Genomic DNA, 24,317 nt, shown 5'->3' with positions numbered 1-24,317 from the left:
TGCAAAAGAAAAAAAAAATCAGGAAGGAGTCAAATACTTTTACATGGCACTGTACATAAACAAGGTACTGAATAGAAAAATGTTGTCTTTGTCGGCAGGTTGAGGCGAAGCTGATAGACAAGCTGGAGAGTCTGATGTCAGAGGGTAAAGGAGATGAGACCTACAAGGAGCTCTTTAACAACATGTGAGAATCTGATTAGTGCTCATATACAGTCTTTATATATAGTGATGTAAAAATCAATGCACTGAACCTGTTTTCCTGTTAACGCTTAATCTGGAGCAGAATACCGCTGTTTGGTCCGTATCCGAGGTGAGCTCCTCAGCATGCTTAAACCGTGACTGATGCTTAGTTCAGTAATGAAACATAAGCTATGTAAATCATGCCGCGCTGCTTTGTTTTGTCCTGTGTGCCGTAGCTTGCTGAAAAAGATCGAGAGAGAAACATGGAGAGAGAGCGGAGTGTCTCATATCGCCACGGTTACACGGCTTATGGAGAGATTACTTGATTACAGGCAATAATACTTCGCTCGTTGCAAAACCATGCATAACACAACCATGTATTGTTACACACGGTACACTCATAATCCTGGGTTTCTGGAGCTGTTTTAGCAATAAATCTTTCTTTTTCTCCTCTTCCTCTCTCTCTCAGGGACTGTATGAAGATCGGAGAGGTTGATGGGAAGAAGATGGGCTGTACCGTCAACCTGCTGGTAAAAAGAAAGACTGCTTCCCTGTTTTATTTAGTTCAATAAATACAAAAAAATCTTCTAATGAGACACATTTGGCATTTTGCAATCGATTGTTATTAAGCACTGGTTCCTTTTGCTCGGTTAGAACTTCTACAAGACGGAGCTGAATAAAGAGGAGATGTACATCCGCTACATCCACAAGCTCTATGAGCTTCACCTAAAAGCCCAGAACTACACAGGTATCTCACTACACTCCAGAGATCAGCATGTTCAGTTTAAAGAAATAATAAGAAAGAAAATAATATTATATAATAATATTAAAAAAATGTAAAATATTATTTTTTTCTTATAAGCGCAAATCAAAAAATGTACAGCGCCATCTGTTGAATTTTGATATAAACTTATGATTTTTTCATTTGGTTGTTTCCATTAAACTTCTAAACTAGCATGAACTAGACTATAGAAACTTCTATAGTCTCTTCCCGTGGGCTTACGTTACAGTATATTATATATCCAAACACTTTGCCTGGTATTGTGAGGTTCCCTACAGTATATATTTGAGAAACTATAGTAAACCATATGTTTAGATGTAATGTAATTATATATGTTTTCATACATTTTAACCTTATTTTTTATCGTGGTTTTTCTTTATACATTTTACTGAGACATTTACTATTACTGTAAATGCTATAAAGTTGATTTTAACAATAAGAAGTTTTAAACTTTTTTCCCAATAAGAATCTATGCACGTGTATGTACTCTGTGTATTTACTGTGTGTGTATGTGTGTGTGTGTGTGTGTGTGGATCAGAGGCAGCCTACACTCTGCTATTGTATGATGAGCTGTTGGAGTGGACAGAGAGGCCTTTGAGGGAGTTTCTCACCTACCCCATGCAGAGCGAGTGGCAGAGAAAAGAGTGTTTACATCTCACCATCATCCATAACTTCGACAGGGGGAAGGTCAGCTCTATCACTGTGTGTGTGTGTGTGTGTGTGTGTGTGTGTGTGTCTCTCTCTTTCTCTTTAACTGTTTCATACCCTTTCAGCTTTCCAAAATTATTGGAACATTTTAGACTGTTTATCATTCTGTACCATAATAACCACCTTCCTGACACATAATTTATACTTACTCTAGTTTTTGTTTTTCTATTATTATTATTATTATTATTATATATTTTTAACTACTAGTTAGACAAAGTAAAGCTTATACATTTCCTCTGAAACCCAGAGCTGCTCTTTTGAAACGGCTGCTCATGCTCCGTCACTGGGTGATGGAACCCACCAATAGGAAAACACTATTCATGTTTTTTCCTCATACATGACGTCCTCACAGACACCCAGGACAGGGTGGTGTGTTAGCGCGAAACATTCCCACCCACAGAGCGCTGCCTGCTTTGACTTCCTGCCACAGATGCATGTGGTACATTCACTCTGTCTATAGAATGAAAGCTTTTCTGTTCAGTCACTTTTGATTTGAAAAGGTATGATTATTGAAATAAATATTAACACTGAAATTATGTTAAAAAATAAGATTTCTTTGATCACTACTAAAAAAAGTTACAAATACAGATTAACCTGTTTTTTTTTTCCTGACTATGGTCAAATACATTTTTTTGTAGTCCAGCCTGACTAGCTGTATGCTAAAAAAAAGCCTTATGCTTCATGCTACATTAGTGTTGTGCTGTATGCTGCCACCTTGTGGTTGATGTTTAGATATGCGCTAAATAATATGCGCATAAACTTTAAACCTGGATGTTAACTGATGTGCTGTTCTGCCTCGCAGTGCTGGGAGAACTGTATCATCCTTTGCCGAGAGCTGGCCAATCAGTACGAGGCTTACTACGACTACAGGAACCTGAGCAAAATGAGAGTGAGTGAAGGTTTTTCAGCTTTTCCAAGGATAAATTTGTTCCTGCTCCCTGGCCAATTTGTGCAATATCTCAACTGCTTTAATATCTCAACTGAATTATAATATCTGATCACTTCTGTTAATATTAATGATCTTTTGTGTATATATCATCTATGCGCTTTTTTAAAGTTTGAATTGAATTATGGCAGCAATGTGTAGTATTATGTTTCCTCCACGTCACGTCAGTAGTCACACTATTGTTAATGCTACCATGTGATCGTCGAAAGACAGGCGTATATTTTTCATGTTGAAGTGTGTATCAATTTTTTCAGCTGAAAAAAAACTTCAATAAAAAATGAGCGAGGTCTTAAGATGCAAATATTACAAATAGTACGTATACGCTTTGTCTGCCGAGCATCAACTGAGCCAATGGTTTTTTTTCTCTCTCTGATCAGTTTGCATGTTCTCCCCGTGCTTGGTGGGTGTGCTCAGTTTCCTAGTTGGCTAATTGGCATACCCAAAATTGCCCGTAGTGTGTGTATGTGTGTGTTTGTGTGTGTGTGCCATGCCCTGTGATGGAATGGTACCCTGTTTAGGATTGGTACCCCACCTCGTGCGCAAAGTCTCCTGGACTAGGCTCCAGCACCCCGCAACCCTGAATACAGGATAAACGGTTTTGATGTTAAATAAATAGATATTTGGTGCACCAGGCAAGTACTGGAGTACTGTATGAGTCTATTTATAGTGATATCAGAGAGATAGGACCGTCTCCTGACACCGAGCAGAAGTATTCTAAATTTAATAAGTCGTGTCTATTCATATCTACTGTATATAACACATGCATTATGCGGTTTGATGGACAACATGGCAAATCCAAAAATCCATGTTTGAAGTTAATCATTTGTGTAGCTTTACACATGAATTTCCATTCGCATTTTTGTTTTGTTTTTTTTTCTCCCAGCTGATGGAGGCTTCTCTCTACGACAAGATAATGAACCAACAGAGGCTCGAACCGGAGTTCTTTAGAATTGGGTTCTACGGCAAGAAGTTCCCCTTCTTCTTACGGGTAAATATCAGTGTATAATGTAAATAGAGCTGTTTTATGAGTCTAAAAGCTCGCCTTCCTTTTTTATATTGTGTTCGCAGTTTCATATTTAAACCACTAGGTGGCAGATTTCACCAAACAATGAGTCCTACAGTATGTCCTAAATTACGGAGCTCATGGAGACGATGACTTAAGTCACATCGCTCAGGCCTCTCGTTTTCTCGTGTGTGTGTGTGTGTGTGTGTGTGTATGTGTGTGTTGTACAGAATAAGGAGTTTGTGTGTCGAGGGAACGATTACGAGCGATTGGAGGCGTTTCAGCAGAGGATGCTGAGCGAGTTTCCTCACGCCATCGCCATGCAGCACGCCAACCAGCCCGACCAGACCATACTGCAGGCCGAGGCGCAGTGTATCCTCCGTGGTGTCCGCACTTAAAATCTATAGATCTATATGATCAGTGGCCACTTTATTAGGAACAGAGGTGCAACCTGATGTGGTTCTCATCATGCCATGCATGTTCTTCTAAATGGGGAGAGGGTGTGTGTGTGTGTGTGTGTGTTCCTTAAGTGACGCTGGCTCAGACCTGCAGATCTACGCGGTCACTCCCGTCCCAGAGAATCAGGACGTGCTGCAGAGAGACGGAGTGCCAAGCAACATCAAGAGCTTCTACAAAGTCAACCACATCTGGAGGTTCCGCTATGACAGACCCTTTCACAAGGGTACTAAAGATAAAGAGAATGAGTTCAAGGTTAGCCATGCACGCACACACACACACACACACACACACACACACTCAAAGATAACATGCCTGTACAGACATGTACATGTACAATATTTATCCTCAATACACACGTGTATTCACACACACACACACACACACACACACACACACTCTCTCTCTCTTTCGGTCTCTCTTATAAACATGTACACACACACAACCAAACATGCATATACTGTAGGCACACACGCTCACATTCTATCTTACAGGTTTACACATACAAACATACATACGTACTATATGAATACACACACACACACACACACACGTCCAATTCAGCTCCACTATCAGCCGTCGTTTCCCTGTTTCCCCTGACACACAGAGCACACTGGCCATCTTTATACCACACACAGAGTTAAAGGGTCTACACTCTGTCTGCTCTATAAACGATGACGGAGTGTGTGTATGTGCGTGTGTACGTGTGTGTGCGCGCGCAGAGTCTGTGGGTGGAGAGGACCACGCTGAGTCTGGCGCAGAGTCTCCCAGGCATATCTCGCTGGTTCGAGGTGGAGAAACGGGAGCTGGTGAGCGGCCAGGAATCTTCTTATCTCTTTTTTTTATTCCTTTTCATCTGCAAATCTGCAGGAAATGAAAATGCGCAGGCATCATGAAGTTCAGTCGTGGGTCAAAAAAAAAAGTGCATTAAAATAAGTGAGAACAAAAAGAAAATGGATTAAATATATTTTTAAAATGTTTATATTTATGTTAGCTTTTTTTCTTGAAAATTATTTTAATTCACTTTCAATTTATTAGTTTTTTTTGTTTAAGTCTTTCATTTCTGTTCAATACTTTTGGACACATAAGTTTTACTGTTTCGGCCATACAAGCAAACATCTCAGTTCTCAGTCAGTTATCATGTTTTGTTTATGATTCAGATAAGCAGATGATGCAAAAAATATATATTTATATTTGCTACTGCTCAAAAGTTTAAAACTCTATGGTCGTTCCTGATTTTTATTTCTCTCTACATTATAAAGCAATACAGAAGACGATCCAAAATATGTGATGATCTCCTTTAAACAGTTGATACTGAGATGTGTCTGCTACTTATGATCTGTAAAACCTTTTTTTTCTCTAATCTAAGGTGCTGCTTGTTAATAGGTGATTTTTGAGGTTGGAAATGTATATATATATATATATACACACACACACACACGCACACAGTGGAACCTTGGATTACGAGCATAACTCCTTCTGGAAGCCGGCTCATATTTCAAAACACTCGTAAACCAAATCGATTTTCTTCCATAGGAAATAATAAAAAATCTAATTTTTTGTTCCACCGCCCCCCAAAAAATACATAAAAATAATAAACACAAAATATAAAGTAAAAATAAAACAAATTAACCCGCACTTTATCTTTGAAAAAAGTAAAAATAAATCCCGACAGATAAGTGTTTCTGTTTGTGCGCACAGGCGCTGTGTGTGTGTGTGTGTGTGTGTGTGTGTTAATTTAAAGTAAGCTCCCCCTCTCCCTCTTCTCGTCTTACACAGTTACCCTTCCTCCACTCTTTTCACACACATGTGTGCCCACAATGGAAACACTGTTTCATTAGAAAAATAAACAAGAAATGTCTCTAATGACACTCGATTGAGCGACACACTAACAGAATCACTGCTGTAAAAAATAACACAAATTAACCTGCACTTTATCTTTAAAAAGAATAGCGACAGGGCAGTGTTTCTGTGTAGAGCGGAGAGAAAGAGTGTGTGTGTCTATGAAGGCGAAAGTAGGAGGGGTCTGTGTTTGTGTGTGTTGTGTGTGCACACAGACACAAAGAGCAGGCTAAACCTTGAGCAGAGAGAGAGAATTAATTTTTTTCACCTTTCTAACCGTTTCAACCTTTCTGAACCGTTGGCTCAATTGTGATCACGTGACGCTCATTGTCAAAACAAAAAGCCCATGCGTGATACATGATACACGGTACTTGTAAACCAAGACTTGTTCGTTTTCCAAGTCAAATTTTTTTTAAATCTTTGCTCGTCTTGCGGAACACTCACAAACCGCGTTACTCGCAATCCGAAGTTTCACTGTATATATGGGCAGTGGTTAAGGTGTTGTACTGTTGACCAGGGGGTCCCCTGGTATGAGCCCCAATGAGTGGCACTTTTGGACCCTTGAGCAATGTACAGTATACTGTGTGTGTGTGTGTACTCAGCAAAAAAAGAAACGTCCTCTGACTTTCAACTGTTTTTACTTTCAGTAAACTTAATGTGTAAATATGAATGAAGGAAGGCTCAAAATCAAAAGTACCAGTCAGTATCTGGTGGCCACCAGCTGCTTGAAGTACTGCAGTGCATCTCCTCCTCATGGACTGCCTATTGCGGACAGTCTGAGCACTGATGGAGGGATTGTGTGTTCCTGGTGTGACTCGGGCAGTTGTTGTGGCCATCCTGTACCTGTCACGCAGGTGTGATATTCGGATGTACTGATCCCGTGCAGGTGTTGTTACACGTGGTCTTCCACTGCGAGGATGATCAGCTGTCCTTCCTGTCTCCCTGTAGCGCCGTCTTAGGCGTCTCACAGTGCGGACATGGCGATTTATTGCCCTAGCCACATCAGCAGTCCTCATGCCTCCCTGCAGCATGCCTAATGCACGTTCACGCAGATGAGCAGGGACCCTGGGCATCTTTCTTTGGGTGTTTTTCACAGTCTGTAGACAAGTCTCTTTGGTGTCCTGCGTTTTTAGAACTGTGCCCTTAAATGCCTACTTTCTGTAAGCTGTTAAGGTCTTAACGACCATTCCACAGGTGCATGTTAATTAATTGATTATGGTTAATTGAACATGCATGGAAAACATTGTTTAGACCCTTTACAATGAAGATCTGTAAAGTTATTTGGATTTTTACAACATTATTGTTGAAATACACAGTCCTGAAAAAGGGACGTTTCTTTTTTTGCTGAGTATATATATATATATATACTGTATGATCATATAATTTCATTAAATATAGAATTTGGACGTATTCTATATAACGTATATAGATCTGAGGTTATAATACACTTGAGCCCGATATATACACATATATACGTATGCTCAAGGCTATATTATCCTTAGATATTATCTCTGATGGTCTAATACCAGGATCCGTCCATCATTAGTACAGCCACCCTGTACTGTTCTGAATTGATAACCAAGATATTCACGGCTGGTGTGTGAGCTGTGTGTACAGTATGTGTGTGTGTGTGTGTGTGTGTGCTCTGCAGTTGGAGATGAGTCCTCTGGAGAACGCCAGCGAGGTGATTGAGAATAAAACTCTGCAGCTGCGAACGCTAATTGCGCAGTGCCAGACGAGGCAGATGCAGAACATCAACCCGCTTACCATGTGCCTGAACGGCGTGATCGATGCCGCCGTGAACGGTGGACTCACTCGCTACCAGGAGGTACCACCACCACTACCATCTTGCATGCTTAATGAAGTTAATAAAATATAAGTTGACAAGAATTGTGATTTAGTAGGACAATAGACAGTAATTTGGTTGAACCACCAGATCTTCTCCGATATACATTTGAACAAAGAATAAAAACGTGTTAAAACAGCGTTATATGTACAGTACAGTATATCAGGTTTCCAGCACAGTTTTTCATTTATTCATTTAGCACCCTAGTCTATAGACAGAGGCTCAGCTTAAATCAAGCAAAGGTTTAACTAGACTCTGGACCAGACAGGCTTCAGATAGATAAATAGATTAGTAGACTGCTTGATTGAACCGTAAATGAAGATTGGTGCTGGGCTGTGTGACGTTTTTACTGCTTTCTGACTTAATAGGTATGGCTCTGGGCTACTAATCAGAAGGTCATGAGTTCAGTCCAGAGCACCACCATGCTGCAACTGTTGGGCTCTTGAGCAAAGCCGTTAACCCTCTCTGCTCCGGCGGCACCAAATCACGGCACTCTGGCCTGAACAAAGAAAAAAGATTTCACTAACGGGCAGTTGTGACTCGGATCGTGAGTTCAAGCCCAAAGCATTATCAAGTAGCCATTGCTGGGCTTTTGAGTTACACCTTTAACCTTTTCTGCTCCAGGGGAATGACTGACCTCCAGCTTTGAGATCAGAGAAAAAAAGAAAAGAATGTCTGTATCTTAAAATTCAATGTTTATAAAAAATGAAAATAATTCTGTTTATGGAAACAAGATTGCATAATTACACTATTTACCAATAAATTGATTTTAAATCATCTAATTATATGCCATTATATCGATTAAAAGTCTAAAGCAACGCCAGGAGGGTGTACTGTACTGTATATCGGATATATTTTTTAAAATTCTTTACAGGGATAAATGTAAATCTAAGGAAATGTATTGTTGAATACGTGTCATCTGAGTAAAGTTTTGATCGTCGATGAAATAAACACAGTTATTAATAATGAGCCGAGCCCCCCGTTCTGTGTGCTGATGAGATTATAGATACTCATTTGCACTTCAGCCTCTTCGACAAGAAGACTTCGCGGGCTAAAAGGATGGAAAGCGAAGAGTGTGTTTGCTGCGTGTGGGTAAAACCTGTGAAAAGCCTGTCGTGGATATTTAATGACTATACTTTACCCTCTCAGACTATAGAGTATTAGACAGTTGCCAGGCAACAGCGTGTTAGCCTGTCATGTGCGTGCCTGAAGCAATTAAAAGGGAAGTGCTGTCGGAAGGACTCCTAGCATGCACCGCAGCGGGGTGAGACATACGGATCTGCTGTATACACTGAGAACGGATGCTGTTAGCTTTGGATCATTTGGCATTCTTTAGAGGTGATAAAGCATTAGCATTGTTGCATGTGTACAGTAGTAATGATACAGGGGTGTGTTAAGGTTTGTTGGCTTGAGCGCGTAAGTCCCAAGTGCCATAATATGATAAACCCATGGTATATTATATGAAAAGTCCCTGAAATGCAATTCATGTCTGATCTTAAATATAAAATTATTGCATTGTTCATGAATTAATAGTATGACCCCTATACTATTATAATTACCGTTATTAATAAAACTAACAGAAAAAAATTCTTACCATCTTGGTAAGACATAGCTTATTCCCCAAAACTGTTTCTTATTTATGGTGATGAGGTAAACGATGAGTATTTGCACAACTTAATTTTCTGGCCACATTTCCTTTACAGAAGAAATCATTCGATCATCAAAAACTTTGAGATAATTTTATGAATTTAAAATGTTCAAAGGGCTTGTAAGCATGATATAAAATTATAAAATGCAAAGCAAAAGGATGCACTGCATCAAGTGCTATTCTAAGTTACTCAATCTTCTCATTCAAGTATATTTGTATTAGTCTTTTTTATTTTGTACGTGCTTTTAATTTACATCATTTCACATTTTACTCAAACAAAGAATAAAAAATTATTGAACTTGAAAATTTTTTTTTGTCACATACAGTCATACATAATATGATATAAAGTGAAATGCTTACTGTATATGACCGCTGATGACCTAAAAAATTAAAGTAAAAAAAAAAAATTTTAAATAAAAAAAAAAATTAAGTATGAAATAAGAAGAAAAAATATAAATAGAAAAATATTTTAAAAACTTTTAGCTGGGAAAAAAAATTACATTATGTACATTATGTAAAAATTGTCCAGTCTAACCCTAACATTTTAACCCTTGTTTGTACTTAACGTGTTTAAAGGCTGTGGTGTAGATTGTATTGATTGTATCGACTCTAACTGATGCAGTGGGTAGCTTCTAGTTTCTTAAATGACCATGTTGGAAAACGTACCCCATGATCATGAAAAATATGTTACAATGCTTCAGGAAGGGGAAATAATTGGCCTGTATCGAGCAAAGAAAACAACTAGGGAGATTGCTGAAATTACTGGGATTGGTTTAAGAACAAGAAGGATATTGCTAAATCGTCAATTTTGAGGACAAAATGTAGTCACAAGAAAAATATATACGAAGATCAGTAAAAAAAAAATCTCAGCTATGTTTAATAGTGAAAGTAAGAGCATTTCCACACACAGAATGTGATAAGAATTTACAGGATTGAGACTAAACAGCTGTGTGTCCATTACAAAACCACTTGTTATTGAGACTAATCAATAAAGGTAATGCAGTCTGATGTGTCTACTCGGACACTACTCCAGAGTGATTTGTGTGTCAGGGTAAGAAGGGTAGCGGATGAAGTGATGCACACATCATGCATAGAGGCCACTGCGTTATGATCTGGGGTTGCTTCAGTTGGTCAGGTCTAGGTTTGATAATATGATGAGGCAATATATATGACTTTTTTTTTTGTGCAGCGTATGAATGGCACAATGGATTAAATTAGCTTAAGCAGTTCCTTAGGCATCACCGAACATGTGTAACGTCTCCACATTCTCTGTCCCACAGTGATTCAACTCTGGATGTCCCCTTTCCAGTCTAGGTTTTCTTTTCATTAAAATGTATATTTTTTTCAGGCGTTTTTTGGAAAAGATTACATTTCCAATCACTCGGAGGATGGAGATAAGATCACCCGTCTCCGAGAGCTCATGTTTGAGCAGGTAATTTTAACTCCACAAAAGCAGCTCTATGCACTCTGATAGATAAAGGTGGTTAACCATGCGTTTGATTTTGTCTTGATTCTAACACACATCTACTCCCTATCTCAGGCACATATTCTGGAGTATGGCTTGGCTGTGCACGAAAAATTCGTCCCACAGGACATGCGTCCGCTGCACAAAAAACTTATCGATCAGTTCCACGTGATGCGATCCAGTCTGGGCATACAGGTCAGTTTAGACAGACACGTACAACATTCACATTATGGGAAAGAATTAATGAGACAGCCAACACAATCTCCTTTTCCTCTCTCTCTCTCTCTAGCCACAGGAGTTTCCTGCGTATGTGCGTGTCAGTCCTCTGCATTTTGCCAATGGCAGTCCTCGAACCTGCAGGACTCCTGTCCCTAACGCCATCAGTCCAGACGGAGGACGAATAGTGGCACGCCGCAGGTTTGTGTCCATTTTATATCTGATAATGAAGCTCACTGGACCAATTTTTAGCATTGTTGTGTCTTGGGTGACTTTTGAGATAAGTGAATATAAACAGGCGTTGGACAATGAAACTGAAACGCCTGGTTTTAGGCCACAATAATTCATTAGTATGGTGTACGACCTCCTTTTGCGGCCCCAAAGTGGCTTAACAATATTTAGATCTGGTGACTGTGCAGGCCATGGGAGATGTGCAACAACCCGGCACCGCCTTCAGGATACAATGTGTGAACCATTGGGTGCACATGGTCCTCCAAAATGGTTCAGTAATCCTTGGCAGTGACGCGCCAATCTAGCACAAGTATTGGGCCTAGGGAATGCCAAGACATTGCAGCCCAAACCATCACTGATCCACCCCCGTGCTTCACTCTGGGCATGCAACAGTCTGGGTGGTACACTTCTTTGGGGCTTCTCCACACCGTAACTCTCCCAGATGTGGGAAAGACAGTGAAGGTGGACTCATCAGAGAACAAGACATGTTTTACATTGTCCATAGCCCAAGATTTTCGCTTCTTGCATCATTGAAACTGACGTCTGGCATTGGCACGAGTGACCAAAGGTTTGGCTATAGCAGCCCGGCCATGTACATTGACCCTGTGGAGCTCCCGACGAACAGTTTTGGTGGAAATAGAGTTGAGGAGCACATTTAATTCTGCAGAGAGATATATATGTATTTCGTTTTGTATTGTATAAGTAAGTTAACTGGTTTGTATTGTATTAGTATACGTTATGTTCCCTATGGTGTGTATGAAATTCAACTAAGCGATAAAGGTAATAGGACAGGGACTGAAATCAGATTATTGTGTCGTGTTTACAAGGACTTATAAGTAAATGTTTTTTTTTTTAATCAAATTAAATATTATCCTTAAGCATACACACTACTTGTGTGAAATTCATCAGGGTGCTCAAACAGCCTTATAAAGTTTTATTACAAGCTTAATTTTTTTCTACCAGAACTTGATAGAATATAAATATATGCATGTTTTCAGGGCAACAAAAATATTATAAAGTCAACAGCAGAGCAAGGGAACTCAATAAGGACTAATAACAGTTGTTTTTTTATGTAAAATAGTGCAGGTTTATATACAAGCTGACACATGAATTACATTTATTTAACCAGTTATTCTTTAAAAAATGTTATTATTATTTTATTTTAGAGTATAATAGAAAGTCAGTTAGTGTTACAATGATTTGGCCTGTTTTCCCAAAATATAAAATTTTCTTGCCATTTTCAAGAAAGTAAATCCAATGCTTAAAATGGACACTATAATAGGTTGTACTACAGGTACATCATTAATGTACATAAATGGTGAACAATTGTTTTTTTAATTAAAGCTTTAAAGGTAGACTTCCTGCATGTTTTTTCAGCAAAATCTTAATACTAAAGTTACAAAATTTGCAGCATTAAACATTCTACTCCAGCAACCAGGAACAGCACAGATTAGTGCCATTTTTCCAAGCCTGGTCCATTTGCATTAAGTCTCATGTGTCTGTTCTGTTCCAGCCCTCTCAGTTACCCGGCTGTCAATCGCTACTCGTCATCCTCACTGTCATCACAGGCCTCCAACGACGTGAGCAACATCACAGGCCAGTCAGAGAGCTCGGATGAAGTTTTTAACATGCAGGTGTGTGCATCTTTTTGTGCAATTAGAGGGGCAGATCATTATACCACAATGTCGATATATAAATTATTTGTATATTTATATGATATAAAGCATAATTCCTAACTCTAGTCATTTTCCTTGGACATATAATCAGGTTTTAGAAAGGATACATATTGAATACTTTGAATTTCGCTCTAACGTGACAGAGTAATTCAAACACTGGTTCCTAATCTAAAAGCATGTCCACAACCTTCTGTTGATGATCTAACTGATCATCTATTCTATCTAAATTTTGCGCGAGAAAAATATTTGGGGGGACGTAAGATGAGTAAAAGAACACATCAAAATAGTTTTTAAATTTTGGTCTGTCTGTTTGTCTGTTGGTTTGTGCCCGCATCACGTTAAAACTACGGAACAGATTTTAATAGAGTTTTCACAGGTGTATTTGGCCAAGCATGAGGTAACATATAGGCTTTGTTTTATCACAATCGTCCCACAGGAAGAGACGACATGCTAATTTGAAATTTTGTACTTATACAAAATATCGACCTGGAAAAAAAATCATCAGTTTTTCTCAAAATTCAACAGATGGCGCTGTATAAAATTTTTTAATGTGCAATTGAAATCTACTTAATAAACGTGATATCACACCGTCATTCCTCGCACTTTGCGGTAATGTGTAAAAACTTAATTTATTTAACAGCAAATGAGTGTAAAATTTTATCCCATGTGAACAAAAACGCCGGCACTTTTATTATTTTACATCTAGTATGAAATGAATGTAAAAAGAAGAATTGACTCTCATTTGTCATGAATTATAACATCACTGTTATTGTAAAATAAAATAAAAATGTTATTGCAGTATATAGTGGTTACTGTATGTTGACCTGCTCATTGGCTGTTTTTCTTTCCACAGCCAAGTCCGTCTACCTCAAGCCTCAGCTCGAACCACTCCGGCTCCCATAATGTAAACAATTCAGCTCCCTCAAGCAATAGAGGTGAGTGGATGCATAGATCACACTCTGTGATTCATCAAGCTGCAGTATAGAAAACTATAGTGAAACTTGACTGAGCTAAATCTTTTATTTGTCATCATCAGTTAGCATACTGAGTTCCAGGAGTGGGTGTATATTTACTGCATTATGATGCTGACTAAATTGATTAAGGCTATGGGTTACTGATCGGAAGATCAGTGGCTTAAGCCCCAGCACTGCCAGGTGCTGTAAGGTATTGTACATGTGACAAATAATTTCATTATTATTATTATTATTATTATTATTATTTCTTTTTGAGATTAGCGGATTTGGTTGTTTATCTTATTTTGTTATATGGCAGTGCGATAAATGAACCAGGTGCTGTTTTTCCATAAGAAATTTTACTATGGTATATAGTACCATGGTATTTTTGACAGTACCAGAGTACTTATTTGCTTATATAGTCCATGAAACAAACTAAAGTTCTACCATGGTACATACATTGGTACAAAAACTATGGCTCTACCATGTACAGTATTATAATACTATGGAACACGAACTGTACCAGGGTCCTGTCTCAAAATATAACACACGTTTATATACCATAATGATAATATTTATATGTATATATTTATATTTATACATCAACGACAAAGTCATTTTACCCTCCAAAGGTTAATTAAGCAATATTACACGAGATGGAGCGCTGTTGTGCTGAATATCAGCACCGCTGTTATATGAACAACGTGCTGATATTTAATACAAAAGCATCACCTCGAGTGTGATATTGCTTTTATACAACAGTTCCACAAACACCATTATTCTCAACATATCATGATTTTTTCGGTTTATTTTCCAGTTATTTTGCTCCGTCCACACACATTCTTCTGCAAACAGAGGAGCAAGCGTCGAGATCGTGACCAAAATTTTGTGTAGTTATTGATTGTTAGAACACCATATATGAGTGATACATACTGTACTGTATACAGTAATTAAACGTCCCAGTGCTGTTATACTCTGTTATCATGGAATTCCTCTCATCCAATCAGATTACTTAGTTGGAGCTACAATAACTGACGTATAAAACACAATAAATGGTTTTATACAACACTGTTTTTTTGGTGAATTTCATGGTACTCACCTGCATTAAATACTGAGGTGTGTTATGGTATGTGCTATACAGTAGATTACCATAGTAAATTTTCCAGTTCGTTGTCACCTTTTGCCTTTTAAACACTCACCATGACACTCACCTCTCGCCTGTAGATTCTCTCCCATCAGCGTCTCCACTGCCACTGGACAAACACAAGCATTCGAAAGAGAACGCATGTCTCTCCCCCAGAGACCGACTGTGCAGTGGCGTTTTCTCCAACCCTCTGGACCCCACGCAGGTGAGCCAAGTAGATAAAACTCTCTCTCAGGTGTGTGAAATGTGATATGACCCGTTTTTGTGTCTTGCTTGCCTTGCAGAGGATGATGCCATTTCAGATAGACGGAAGTCTGCCCCGTTGCGAGGCCAGTTTCCCCACGGTAGAAACCGGTATGACTCCTGCTTAAGCTCTAAATATAGTAAAACACACATAGAGTACTGTGCAATAGCCTCAGGAATGATAAAAAAAATAGATTAATGTTTGCTTAGATGTTTATTTTAGGGTGGCACGGCTGTGCAGGGTTGCCATGACATAACTCCATTCAGGGTTAGTCTTGAGCTTTGATTATCTGTCTGTGCAAAGTTCTCCTCACATCCATACGGGACTCATTGGTGTTCTTGGGTTTTATGACTATTTGCTTTTATTTATAGTGTCATTTTATTGAATTACTTTTGCATGCATGTTTGGCAAAGGAAGCCTATAAAAGTGGCGAAAAACCTAGAGATAAAGTAAACTTTTACTGTACAGTATATTTTAGCAAGAGAAAAGCAAAAAAGACCTCAACAGAAGCTGAGCTTTTCTGTGATATACTGTATCTGTGAGGTTAAAAGCGAGAGACAGGGAAAAAGTCTTCTGTAAACTTAAAGGAGTGAGAGAGAGAGACAAGTTTTGTTGACCTCTACCTCCGCACTGCTTTGTTTGGCAACTGCAGGCCTTTTTACTCCTCTTCTGAGCGTTCCTCGACTAAACAGTGTGTGATTATCCAAAAAAGAACTTTGCACTGTACCCTATGTGCTACAGTATGAGCTGACGTGATGTGGGTGTTCTGTTGTTATATTGCTCTGTGTGTATGTTTTGTTTGCTTTAACAGCGGCTCAAGGCAAGAACATAAGGTCTCTGTCTCCTATGCCAACTTCAAAGTCTCCTCAAAAGGTAGGTATCGTTCTCAGAGGGCTGGAACCTCAATGCGACAAGAGATATGCAAATTAAAATGCATAACTTGTGATATTAGACATCCATTATGAGTATTTAAGTAGTCATGGTGCATACAGCTTGTATGCGTGTAGAACGATCATATAGTGAATTTTTCTATAAAATATAAACATTAAGATTTAAGTACTATATACAAAATGGAATTAAAATGATCCTTATTAATATATTGCTCAGGAATTAATAGCCACCCTGTTGCTCGTACAGAACTCAGCCCCTCCCCTCACCCCATCTCCTACCGACGGTTTGCCTGCGGGCAGCTTAGCGTCCCACTCACCCGCCCGCTCGGGTAGCTACAGCAGCGGCATCTCGTCTCTCAGCCGTTGCAGCGTGTCCGAGACGTGCGGCATCGACGCAGCACCTGAGCCGTCCATTCCCGCGATCCTGCCTGCCGAGAACGCCATCCGCTGCGGCAGCAAGACACCGCCGCCATACAGTGTGTACGAAAGAAACAACCCGCGCCGTGCCACCCCACTGCCCCACAGCCTGTCCGTGCCGCCTGCCACAGACAACACCAACCTGCCCGCCAAACCTCAGCTGAGCCGCACGCAGAGGATCAACTCAGAGCCGCGGCACAGGATCACCCCGCGGAAAGTCTCCCAGCTGTAGATTCACGTACAATATCTATCCTTAGCACAGGAGTCGCACCTGGAACTGTCTATGCAGCTCAACCAGGTTATTGTGAATGTCTAGTAGTAAGTACTAAGTCACAGTGACTGGACACAGTTGACGTGTAGTCTTGAGGATGTTTCTTCATTTAAAACTAATACTCTTCACAACGATACCACCGATCATCATTCGACTTGACTTTGCCTACTAGACCACACCCAAGTGGTTACGCCAGGAAAGCAGGAATATATTGAACATACAGTTTTATTATCAGTTTTTTTTTATTGAAGTGAACATAATCACTTCTTCTTTTAAAAAAAAAACTGCAGTAGCTGTTTTGCTTGCTTTAGCAATGAACCCAATCTTCTGTGTGTTATTAATGAATATCCTGCATAAAGGCAGAATCCGGTGGGTTTTATCTTTATTTTCCCTGACTTTTTTTATTTTATTTATTTTTTTAAATATGATCCACTTCATACTCGGCATGACGTTATTTCAGCTTCAAGTATTCATGACCAACTAATTATTAAAGCTGAATGGAAACTGATTCAGCGTTATATATCTTACATATTTTCCGGTAGTATACGTTCATAGCTAGTAAGACTCGTGTACAAGTATAGCCGTTAAGAGATTAGAATCCTACTCTAAAAGGGCATATAGTTTACAGTTTCGTCTTTTGATCTGGCAGGTCCACATACCACTTTAGAGCAAAGGTCTGAAGCATACCGGTATTTTTGATAGATGTACAAAAGCTCATATCTGTACAGTATTACGCTTATTCGACAGCATTTTGTTTTGTTTGTTTTTTGTTTTTTTAGGCCTTATACATGGACAAAGATGTGCAGCTAGTCCTGCATCTTGTTTTAACCGCTTTGTCCTTTCTGGAATGGCTGAAAGGTGCTACATACAGTATTTCTTAGTGTTTCTTTCTGACGTAGCCTTGTAGCTGCCGAACCTGCCTGACCGTTAATCGTGCAATGTAATGAAATCGTGTGGTCTCCAAGTATTGTGCCAAAGAATCAAAACAGTATTAACATTTCTGTCGGTGAGAGTAGCTAGGGCAGCTTAGAGCTCACATAGCCGCGTGAATGCTTGTGCTTGACAATGTGCTTTTTAATGCAGTGCGCTGAGGCCTAGAGTACGATAGCATGAGGCATGTACAGCATCAAGCAACATAACCGGTGTTAGTTTCCTCGAGAGTGCGACTTTCTAAGAATACAAAGTCCCAGACTGGTTTTTGCAGTGATTTCAGAAACGTGTGCTGATAGAATTTGGTGAACAAAATGTTCTGTGATCAAAACGGCTTTTTTTAAGGTGCCATATTTGAGAATGTAGGTGAGCTGTCTTGGAAGAAAGAAGAAAAAAATAAAAAATTGTTGACTTGGAGTTGTATTTTAGGCGGTCATGCACAAACATTAAACCAGTTCTGACTGCCAAAAGCACAACAATCATGGAATTAAAGGAACACTGTACTGATATTTTTATTAGATTTTCATTCTTCTTTTCACGGAGCCCCTAAAAGAACATCTACAGTATGTAAAAACAAACAAATAATAATAATAATTTTAAAAAAAATCCTAGAATTATCTACCACAAAGTTTTTTTTATGTGTGTTTTTAGGGGCTCTGTATGTTTGAACTTTGTTTAAAAAATGTAAAATATTTAACATTATTTTTAGATTTTTTTTTTTTTACTTTTTTATGCCAATCATCCCTGGATTTTTTTATTTTAATGATAATGCAGGACACCTTCATACCATGATTAAACATTCCTCCCCTTTTAGATTTACCTAAAGCTGTGTTAAGATTTTATGACTTGAACATGTGTTGGAGTTTAAACAAGTAACGAGACAAATGCTGATAATCGGTTCTAAAAGAAATTGCAATACTTAACAATCAGTATTATTATTGTTATGGATACTGTGTCTGTCCCGTGTGGATAGCTGTCTCCTCCAGAGAAGACAGACGGTGGTGTGTGTCCTCTTCAGAGAATGTATTTTTAAAAATCTTACTGGTGATAATATTGTAAACTGAGAACACAGGTTGGGCAAATACCATTCAATGATAAATTTATCCGTTTATATGTTTACCGATGCCTAAAAAGTCAGTTTTCCTTTTAAATATTTTACCTTGTGTGTGCCAGCACAAATTCTACAATTGCCAAAAAAAAAAACATTTTGTGAAAAAGCAGCAAGAACGACAAAACACCTAATAGCTGTTCACTGCCGATCTGCCAACCTGAATCATTTTATGAATGATTATTAATATTGTTAGAGACCATGACACAACCTTTTGAGATTTTAATGCTTGTTTAACTTGTTTATAGTTGCTACTACTGTGACTCTGTTTGTCAGCATATTGTTACTATAATGTTTGCACCTAGTAAGAAAAAAAAATATTCTGAGAAAAAAAAATGCCCTTTACGTTGTCTGATTTTATATTCAATTATGCTTGATGGAAGACAGAGTAATAATCATCCAGCTCAACTTCATACAGGGTAATTTGAATAATTCTGGCACTAACAAAAAATATTTCAAGCCATTTTTCCCACAGCAAGACAAATGAAATATTAATCTGTGCCAAAAAAAAAAGATGAATCAGCACCTAAACGATTACATCAGTGACACTAATGTTAACTACTAAATACTACTAATGATACTGAAGCTGCACAGCTAAACTGTTTGTTTGTTTATTTGTTTGTTTGTTCTTTGACCATCACTGTAATTTTATTGTTCTTGTAAAGAAGCACAGTTTTAAGTCGATCATTGGTTTCTTAAGCAAACCCAAGTAATTGCAGCTAAAGTGGATTCAGGCTCGGAAACGCATGACTCTGTAAATGATGGCCATTAGTATGTTACTTGTATGAATGACTTGATAAAAGTGCTACAGTTGTGTTCACATACTCCGATGCTACTGAAGTTGCTCATTCTAGGCAATTTTGTAATTTTTAATAGATTGCCTAGTGACCACTTTTAGATAAATAAACTAGTATTCTTGTATTATCTCTCTTTTTCTCTCACTTTGTCTCACCTTTTGTATGGATTAGGTTTGATTTTTTTTCTTTTTTTTTTTCAATTTTTTGAACCTGTAAAGTTGTACTTTATATCATATAATGGGATGAAAGTATTCCATATAGCCTGTGTTACAGATTTTGTACAAACTGTGTTTATATGAAAATGTAACCAGTTCATAGGCTTTGAATGTTGCAATGAAAATTTTTATTTGTAAATGTTGACTATTAGACAACTAAATAAAGGTCAATTGATGTACAAATGGTTAAAAGAATAAAACCATATTAACATTCCACTATTAAAATCACTTATGATGCACGTTAGTTAAAAGTGTGACTAATTAATTGTGTTATTTAATGAACTCGTTGACATTGACATGAACAGAACCTTTGAGCTGAACTTTGGATTAAATATAACTGGGAAAAAAACAATTAAATGTATAAAGCATGGTCCAGATTAGTCGAGTACTCAAAACTGTTATGATCAATCATAAGCTAATATCACTTCATTTATGCTTAAAGAATGGATACATTTCATATTAATTGTAAAACAATTTTGATTCAGTTTTAGTGGAGAATTGTTTTCTTTACTACCTAAAAAGTGTTGTTTTTTCCATATTATAGCATATAGCGCTACTGTAATATGACCATTTAAATATGACTATATCAATAAAAGTGGTAGGATTATCACTGGCATGAAAATAATTGTAAATAAATGTGACATTATCAGACAATCCGTTCTAGAGAAACATGCCGTAGACAAAGCAGCCTAAAATTTATTTTTAATTTTGGTGTTGTTGAAACCAAAGGTCACTAATTACAGTACTTACTTGGAACATCATCTTGTCTGGGGTGAGGGGTCTCACCCCAGTTGAGTAGATTATAGCCTGCTCTGACTGAAAATAACGGCATGCAGGTATTACAGAATACCCGCTATTACAGAATATCTAAAAACATGGGATGAAATAAACAGTTTTTAGGTTTAAAAAATAATAATGCAAGTTTACCATTAAGATTAGCCAAATAACAGGAACTTGTAAAACTGTGTCAGTTATTTACAGTTATATATATTGTGTCAATATGTGCAATCTATAATTTTGTAATGCATAAAAACTAATTAATATTACTACAGAAATATCTATTAGAATTAGAAAGAGGATTGGCTTTGGGCCACTTTTTTTTATAGATGACTCAATAAAATATACTTCTATAATAATAACTATGGTTTCCTCCCACAGTCCAAAGATATGCAGTTCGGGCTAAATAGCTAATCATTTCCAAAATGCCTGTAATGTGTGAATACATGTGTGAGGGTGTGTGTGCTTGTGCCCTGTGATGGATTGGCCACATCCAGGATGCACGAAGTATTCAGGCATAGGCTCCAGGCTTTCCTACCCCTGCACAGGATAAGTGGTATAGAAAATGGATCATTAAGGCTTATTGCTCATTAATGCTTATTCCCTGGATTCAAACTTTTATTCCAGTTGTCAGATATTCATGCACCTATGAGTCCACTTTAATAACATTGGACCAATGTTATCTATTCTGGAGGATGTCAACATTGGACCAATGTCCACAGCTTTGGCATGAGAGTACATTTTATAGCAGCACATTAAGTCTCTAAAAGGGCCCAGATGACATTATTGACACCATGGGGCTGCAACATGAAGGTGTCTGATAGGAACAGACTGGACAAGGCAATTAAAAAAAGGCCGGATCTGTGCTAGGCATGGAGCTTGACTCTGTGGATATAGTAGTGAAGAGGAGGATTCAATCCAAAGTACAATCCATTTTGAACAATCCTTCTTATCCGCTATACAGTGTTTTCGCTGACCAGAGGAGCAATTTCAGCCAGAGACTGATTACCTTCAAGTGTTCCACATAGCGCCACGGGAGATCTTTTCTTCCAACGGCCATAAAATTATATAACTCTTCTCTGTAACTCATACACACATGTATGTGGATATTCACTGACAGTAACACAACAGAACATTAATACTTACCCGTATTAATAATATGATAATTGCAATATTACTTCCCAAGAAATATGTAATAAAATATTACATATAAGAATACAATATTACATACATATTTTAGATGACTGTGCAATATTTACAAATGCTCTTGGGTCATATTTTTGGTACTTACTGTTTTAGGACTCTTTATATTTATTCAATTATTTTTGTAGATTATTAAATTTCTTTTCCTTTAGATAACAACTGTGAGAAGAAGAATTAATAATGTTCTTTAAATCTTTAAATCTGATTGAGGTTGGACACTGATGTTGGATGAGAAGGCCTGTCTCACGATCTCCGTTCCAGTTTATCCCAAAGGTGCTCGATGGGGTTTAGGTCAGGCCTCTTTAAGTTCTTCCACACCGAATTAATCAAACCATGTCTTTATAGTCCTTGCTTTGTCATCTCGGACACAGTCATGTTGGAATAGAAATCTGAACTGTTGGAAGCATAGAACTGTTCAAGATGTCTTGGTGTGCTGAATCATTAACCTTTACTGAGGATGAATGTACTGATTAAAACACCTGAACTCAATAATGAACAGGTTTGCCCAAATATTTTGTCCATATTGTGTACATTTAATTCCTGCATGTGTGTGCACTGTGCTGCACAGTCTAGGGTTGAACCTGTCGCACTTTAGGACCGCGCGGACAACTCCGTCGAGTGGTGATGACGTGTTAACGGAGGGCGCGCGGATCACACAGTGTAGGTGAGTGAACAGTGAGCGGCGCCGGTTAGAGACGCGCTTGTCTTTACTCATTTATTCCGCAGCACACACATTCGGTTGGTCTCCCCGCGGTGAACCGCTTTCAAACATAGCTATACGAAGGCGTCAGAGAACCGAGTAGAGCAGTTAAATAGTGTGACACTTGGCGTAATATTAGCAAGGTACGCTAGCATGACTAGCTAGCCACGGCGCGTAGTGTAGGGCTCTGGAATTGTGCACGTGCAGTAAACCAGACGCAGGTTCCTGGTGCTCGCGCGCATTACGAGGAACGTGCATGCACCAGGCGCAGATGTCGTGTGCGCGCAAGCATGACTTAATCTAAAGGTTTCATTTATCACGTGGTGTCTAAGCAGAGTTTTATATAAATAACATAAATAGAGGAGTGAAAAAGTAAACATAAAAACATGGTCATGCAGCTTGTTGCACTAAAGTGAGTGATTATTTCAACCTATTTTAGTGCTTTCTATCCTCTAACACACTCACTTCTACTGTGTTAATTTGCCTTTTAATTTAATTAAAGTACATGTAATTCTTTTGTGCTGGGTAATAGGCATCAGTGGCAGGTTTCTGGCCTGCCATATGGGAGGCCTGGGTTCAATTCCCAAACCCAAGCGGCTGGATGCAGTGCCAGACCTAAGCCCAGATAAAATGGGAGGGATGGATCAGGAAGGGCATCTGGTATAAAACCTGTGCCAAGTTTTACAGTCGAAAGGCTAGGAATTTATTTGTGGTGCATCCTTGGTGTTATGGTTAACACACTGTCAGGGTAGAGGGTTTGAATCCTGCCTCGGGTCTGTGTGTGTTTTCATGTACACATGCTTGGTGGGTTTTCTCTGGGTACTCTGGTTTTCTCTCACAGCCCATAAGACATGTAGAATAGGCTAATTTTTCTTTCCAGTTGCCCTTAGTGTGTGTGTGTGTATAGTTTTAATATTCTGCATATATATATATATATATATATATATATATATATATAATTTGTATTTATTTTCTTTTTTGTATTATGGCTGTTCCCTTTTAGGGGTCGCCTCTGCGAATCACCTGCCTCCATATATATATATATATATATATATATATATAGGCACACAGAGCATTTATAAAAAAATATTTTAATACTAAATATATTGCTATACGTTATAATATGAACTGTTAGACTACTAAAAAGTATGAACATGTACAGCATTCAGTACTTGATGCTCACTTTGCATGAATTACTGCAGCAATGCGGCGTGACATGGAGATGATCAGTTTGTGGCACTGCTGAGATGTTATGCAAGCCCAGGTTGCTCTGATAGCGGTCTTGCATTCCTGCCTTGTTGGGTCTGGTGTCTCGCATTCCCTGTCCTGTAGATTCTAAGGGCTTTAGTTTGGGTCAGTTAGGGCACTTAGGGCATAAGGCAAGGTAAACCCTGGATGAGGTGCTAATCTATCGCAAGGCATACTCAAACACTCATTTACATACTACGGGCAATTTGGGAATGCCAATTAGCCTAATATGTACTCAGTACCTGGAGGAAACCCAAGCATGTGAAGAACATGCAACCTCCATGCACACGGACCCTGGAGCTACAAGGCGACAGTGCTAACCACTAAGCCGGTGTGCTGCCTTATTTAAATTTTCTGAGATACTGAATTTGGTATTTCATTAGCTGTAAGTCATAATCATGATTAAAAATTGAAAGAAATAA

At 38.4% G+C, this 24,317-nt stretch overlaps 2 protein-coding genes across 3 annotated transcripts in view; both read left to right on the top strand.

Annotated features, from left to right (window-relative positions):
• The window catches only part of dock4 (dedicator of cytokinesis 4), a 107,883-nt gene extending 87,696 nt beyond the window's left edge, over window positions 1-20,187 (top strand). The window contains exons 32-52 of the mRNA XM_053505832.1: window positions 99-184; window positions 284-310; window positions 417-512; window positions 650-710; window positions 835-928; window positions 1,500-1,648; window positions 2,472-2,558; window positions 3,499-3,603; window positions 3,849-3,990; window positions 4,163-4,329; window positions 4,797-4,883; window positions 7,568-7,744; window positions 10,759-10,842; window positions 10,951-11,070; window positions 11,165-11,292; window positions 12,836-12,956; window positions 13,852-13,933; window positions 15,176-15,300; window positions 15,380-15,449; window positions 16,151-16,212; window positions 16,477-20,187. Of these exons, the coding sequence (XP_053361807.1) occupies window positions 99-184; window positions 284-310; window positions 417-512; window positions 650-710; window positions 835-928; window positions 1,500-1,648; window positions 2,472-2,558; window positions 3,499-3,603; window positions 3,849-3,990; window positions 4,163-4,329; window positions 4,797-4,883; window positions 7,568-7,744; window positions 10,759-10,842; window positions 10,951-11,070; window positions 11,165-11,292; window positions 12,836-12,956; window positions 13,852-13,933; window positions 15,176-15,300; window positions 15,380-15,449; window positions 16,151-16,212; window positions 16,477-16,878 (2,472 nt within the window). The 3' untranslated portion in view covers window positions 16,879-20,187. The remainder of the gene's footprint in view (window positions 1-98; window positions 185-283; window positions 311-416; window positions 513-649; window positions 711-834; window positions 929-1,499; window positions 1,649-2,471; window positions 2,559-3,498; window positions 3,604-3,848; window positions 3,991-4,162; window positions 4,330-4,796; window positions 4,884-7,567; window positions 7,745-10,758; window positions 10,843-10,950; window positions 11,071-11,164; window positions 11,293-12,835; window positions 12,957-13,851; window positions 13,934-15,175; window positions 15,301-15,379; window positions 15,450-16,150; window positions 16,213-16,476) is intronic.
• Window positions 20,188-22,559: 2,372 nt separating this feature from the next.
• Window positions 22,560-24,317, top strand: part of immp2l (inner mitochondrial membrane peptidase subunit 2) — a 138,895-nt gene continuing 137,137 nt past the window's right edge. For both annotated transcript variants that reach the window (XM_053506396.1, XM_053506397.1), the window contains exon 1: window positions 22,560-22,611. The gene's annotated coding sequence lies outside the window, so the exon portion shown is untranslated. The remainder of the gene's footprint in view (window positions 22,612-24,317) is intronic.

Source organism: Clarias gariepinus, chromosome 10 (genome assembly GCF_024256425.1).
Source record: "Clarias gariepinus isolate MV-2021 ecotype Netherlands chromosome 10, CGAR_prim_01v2, whole genome shotgun sequence".
NCBI classification, from domain to species: Eukaryota; Metazoa; Chordata; class Actinopteri; order Siluriformes; family Clariidae; genus Clarias; species Clarias gariepinus.
This window is presented reverse-complemented; position numbering and strand designations above follow the sequence as displayed.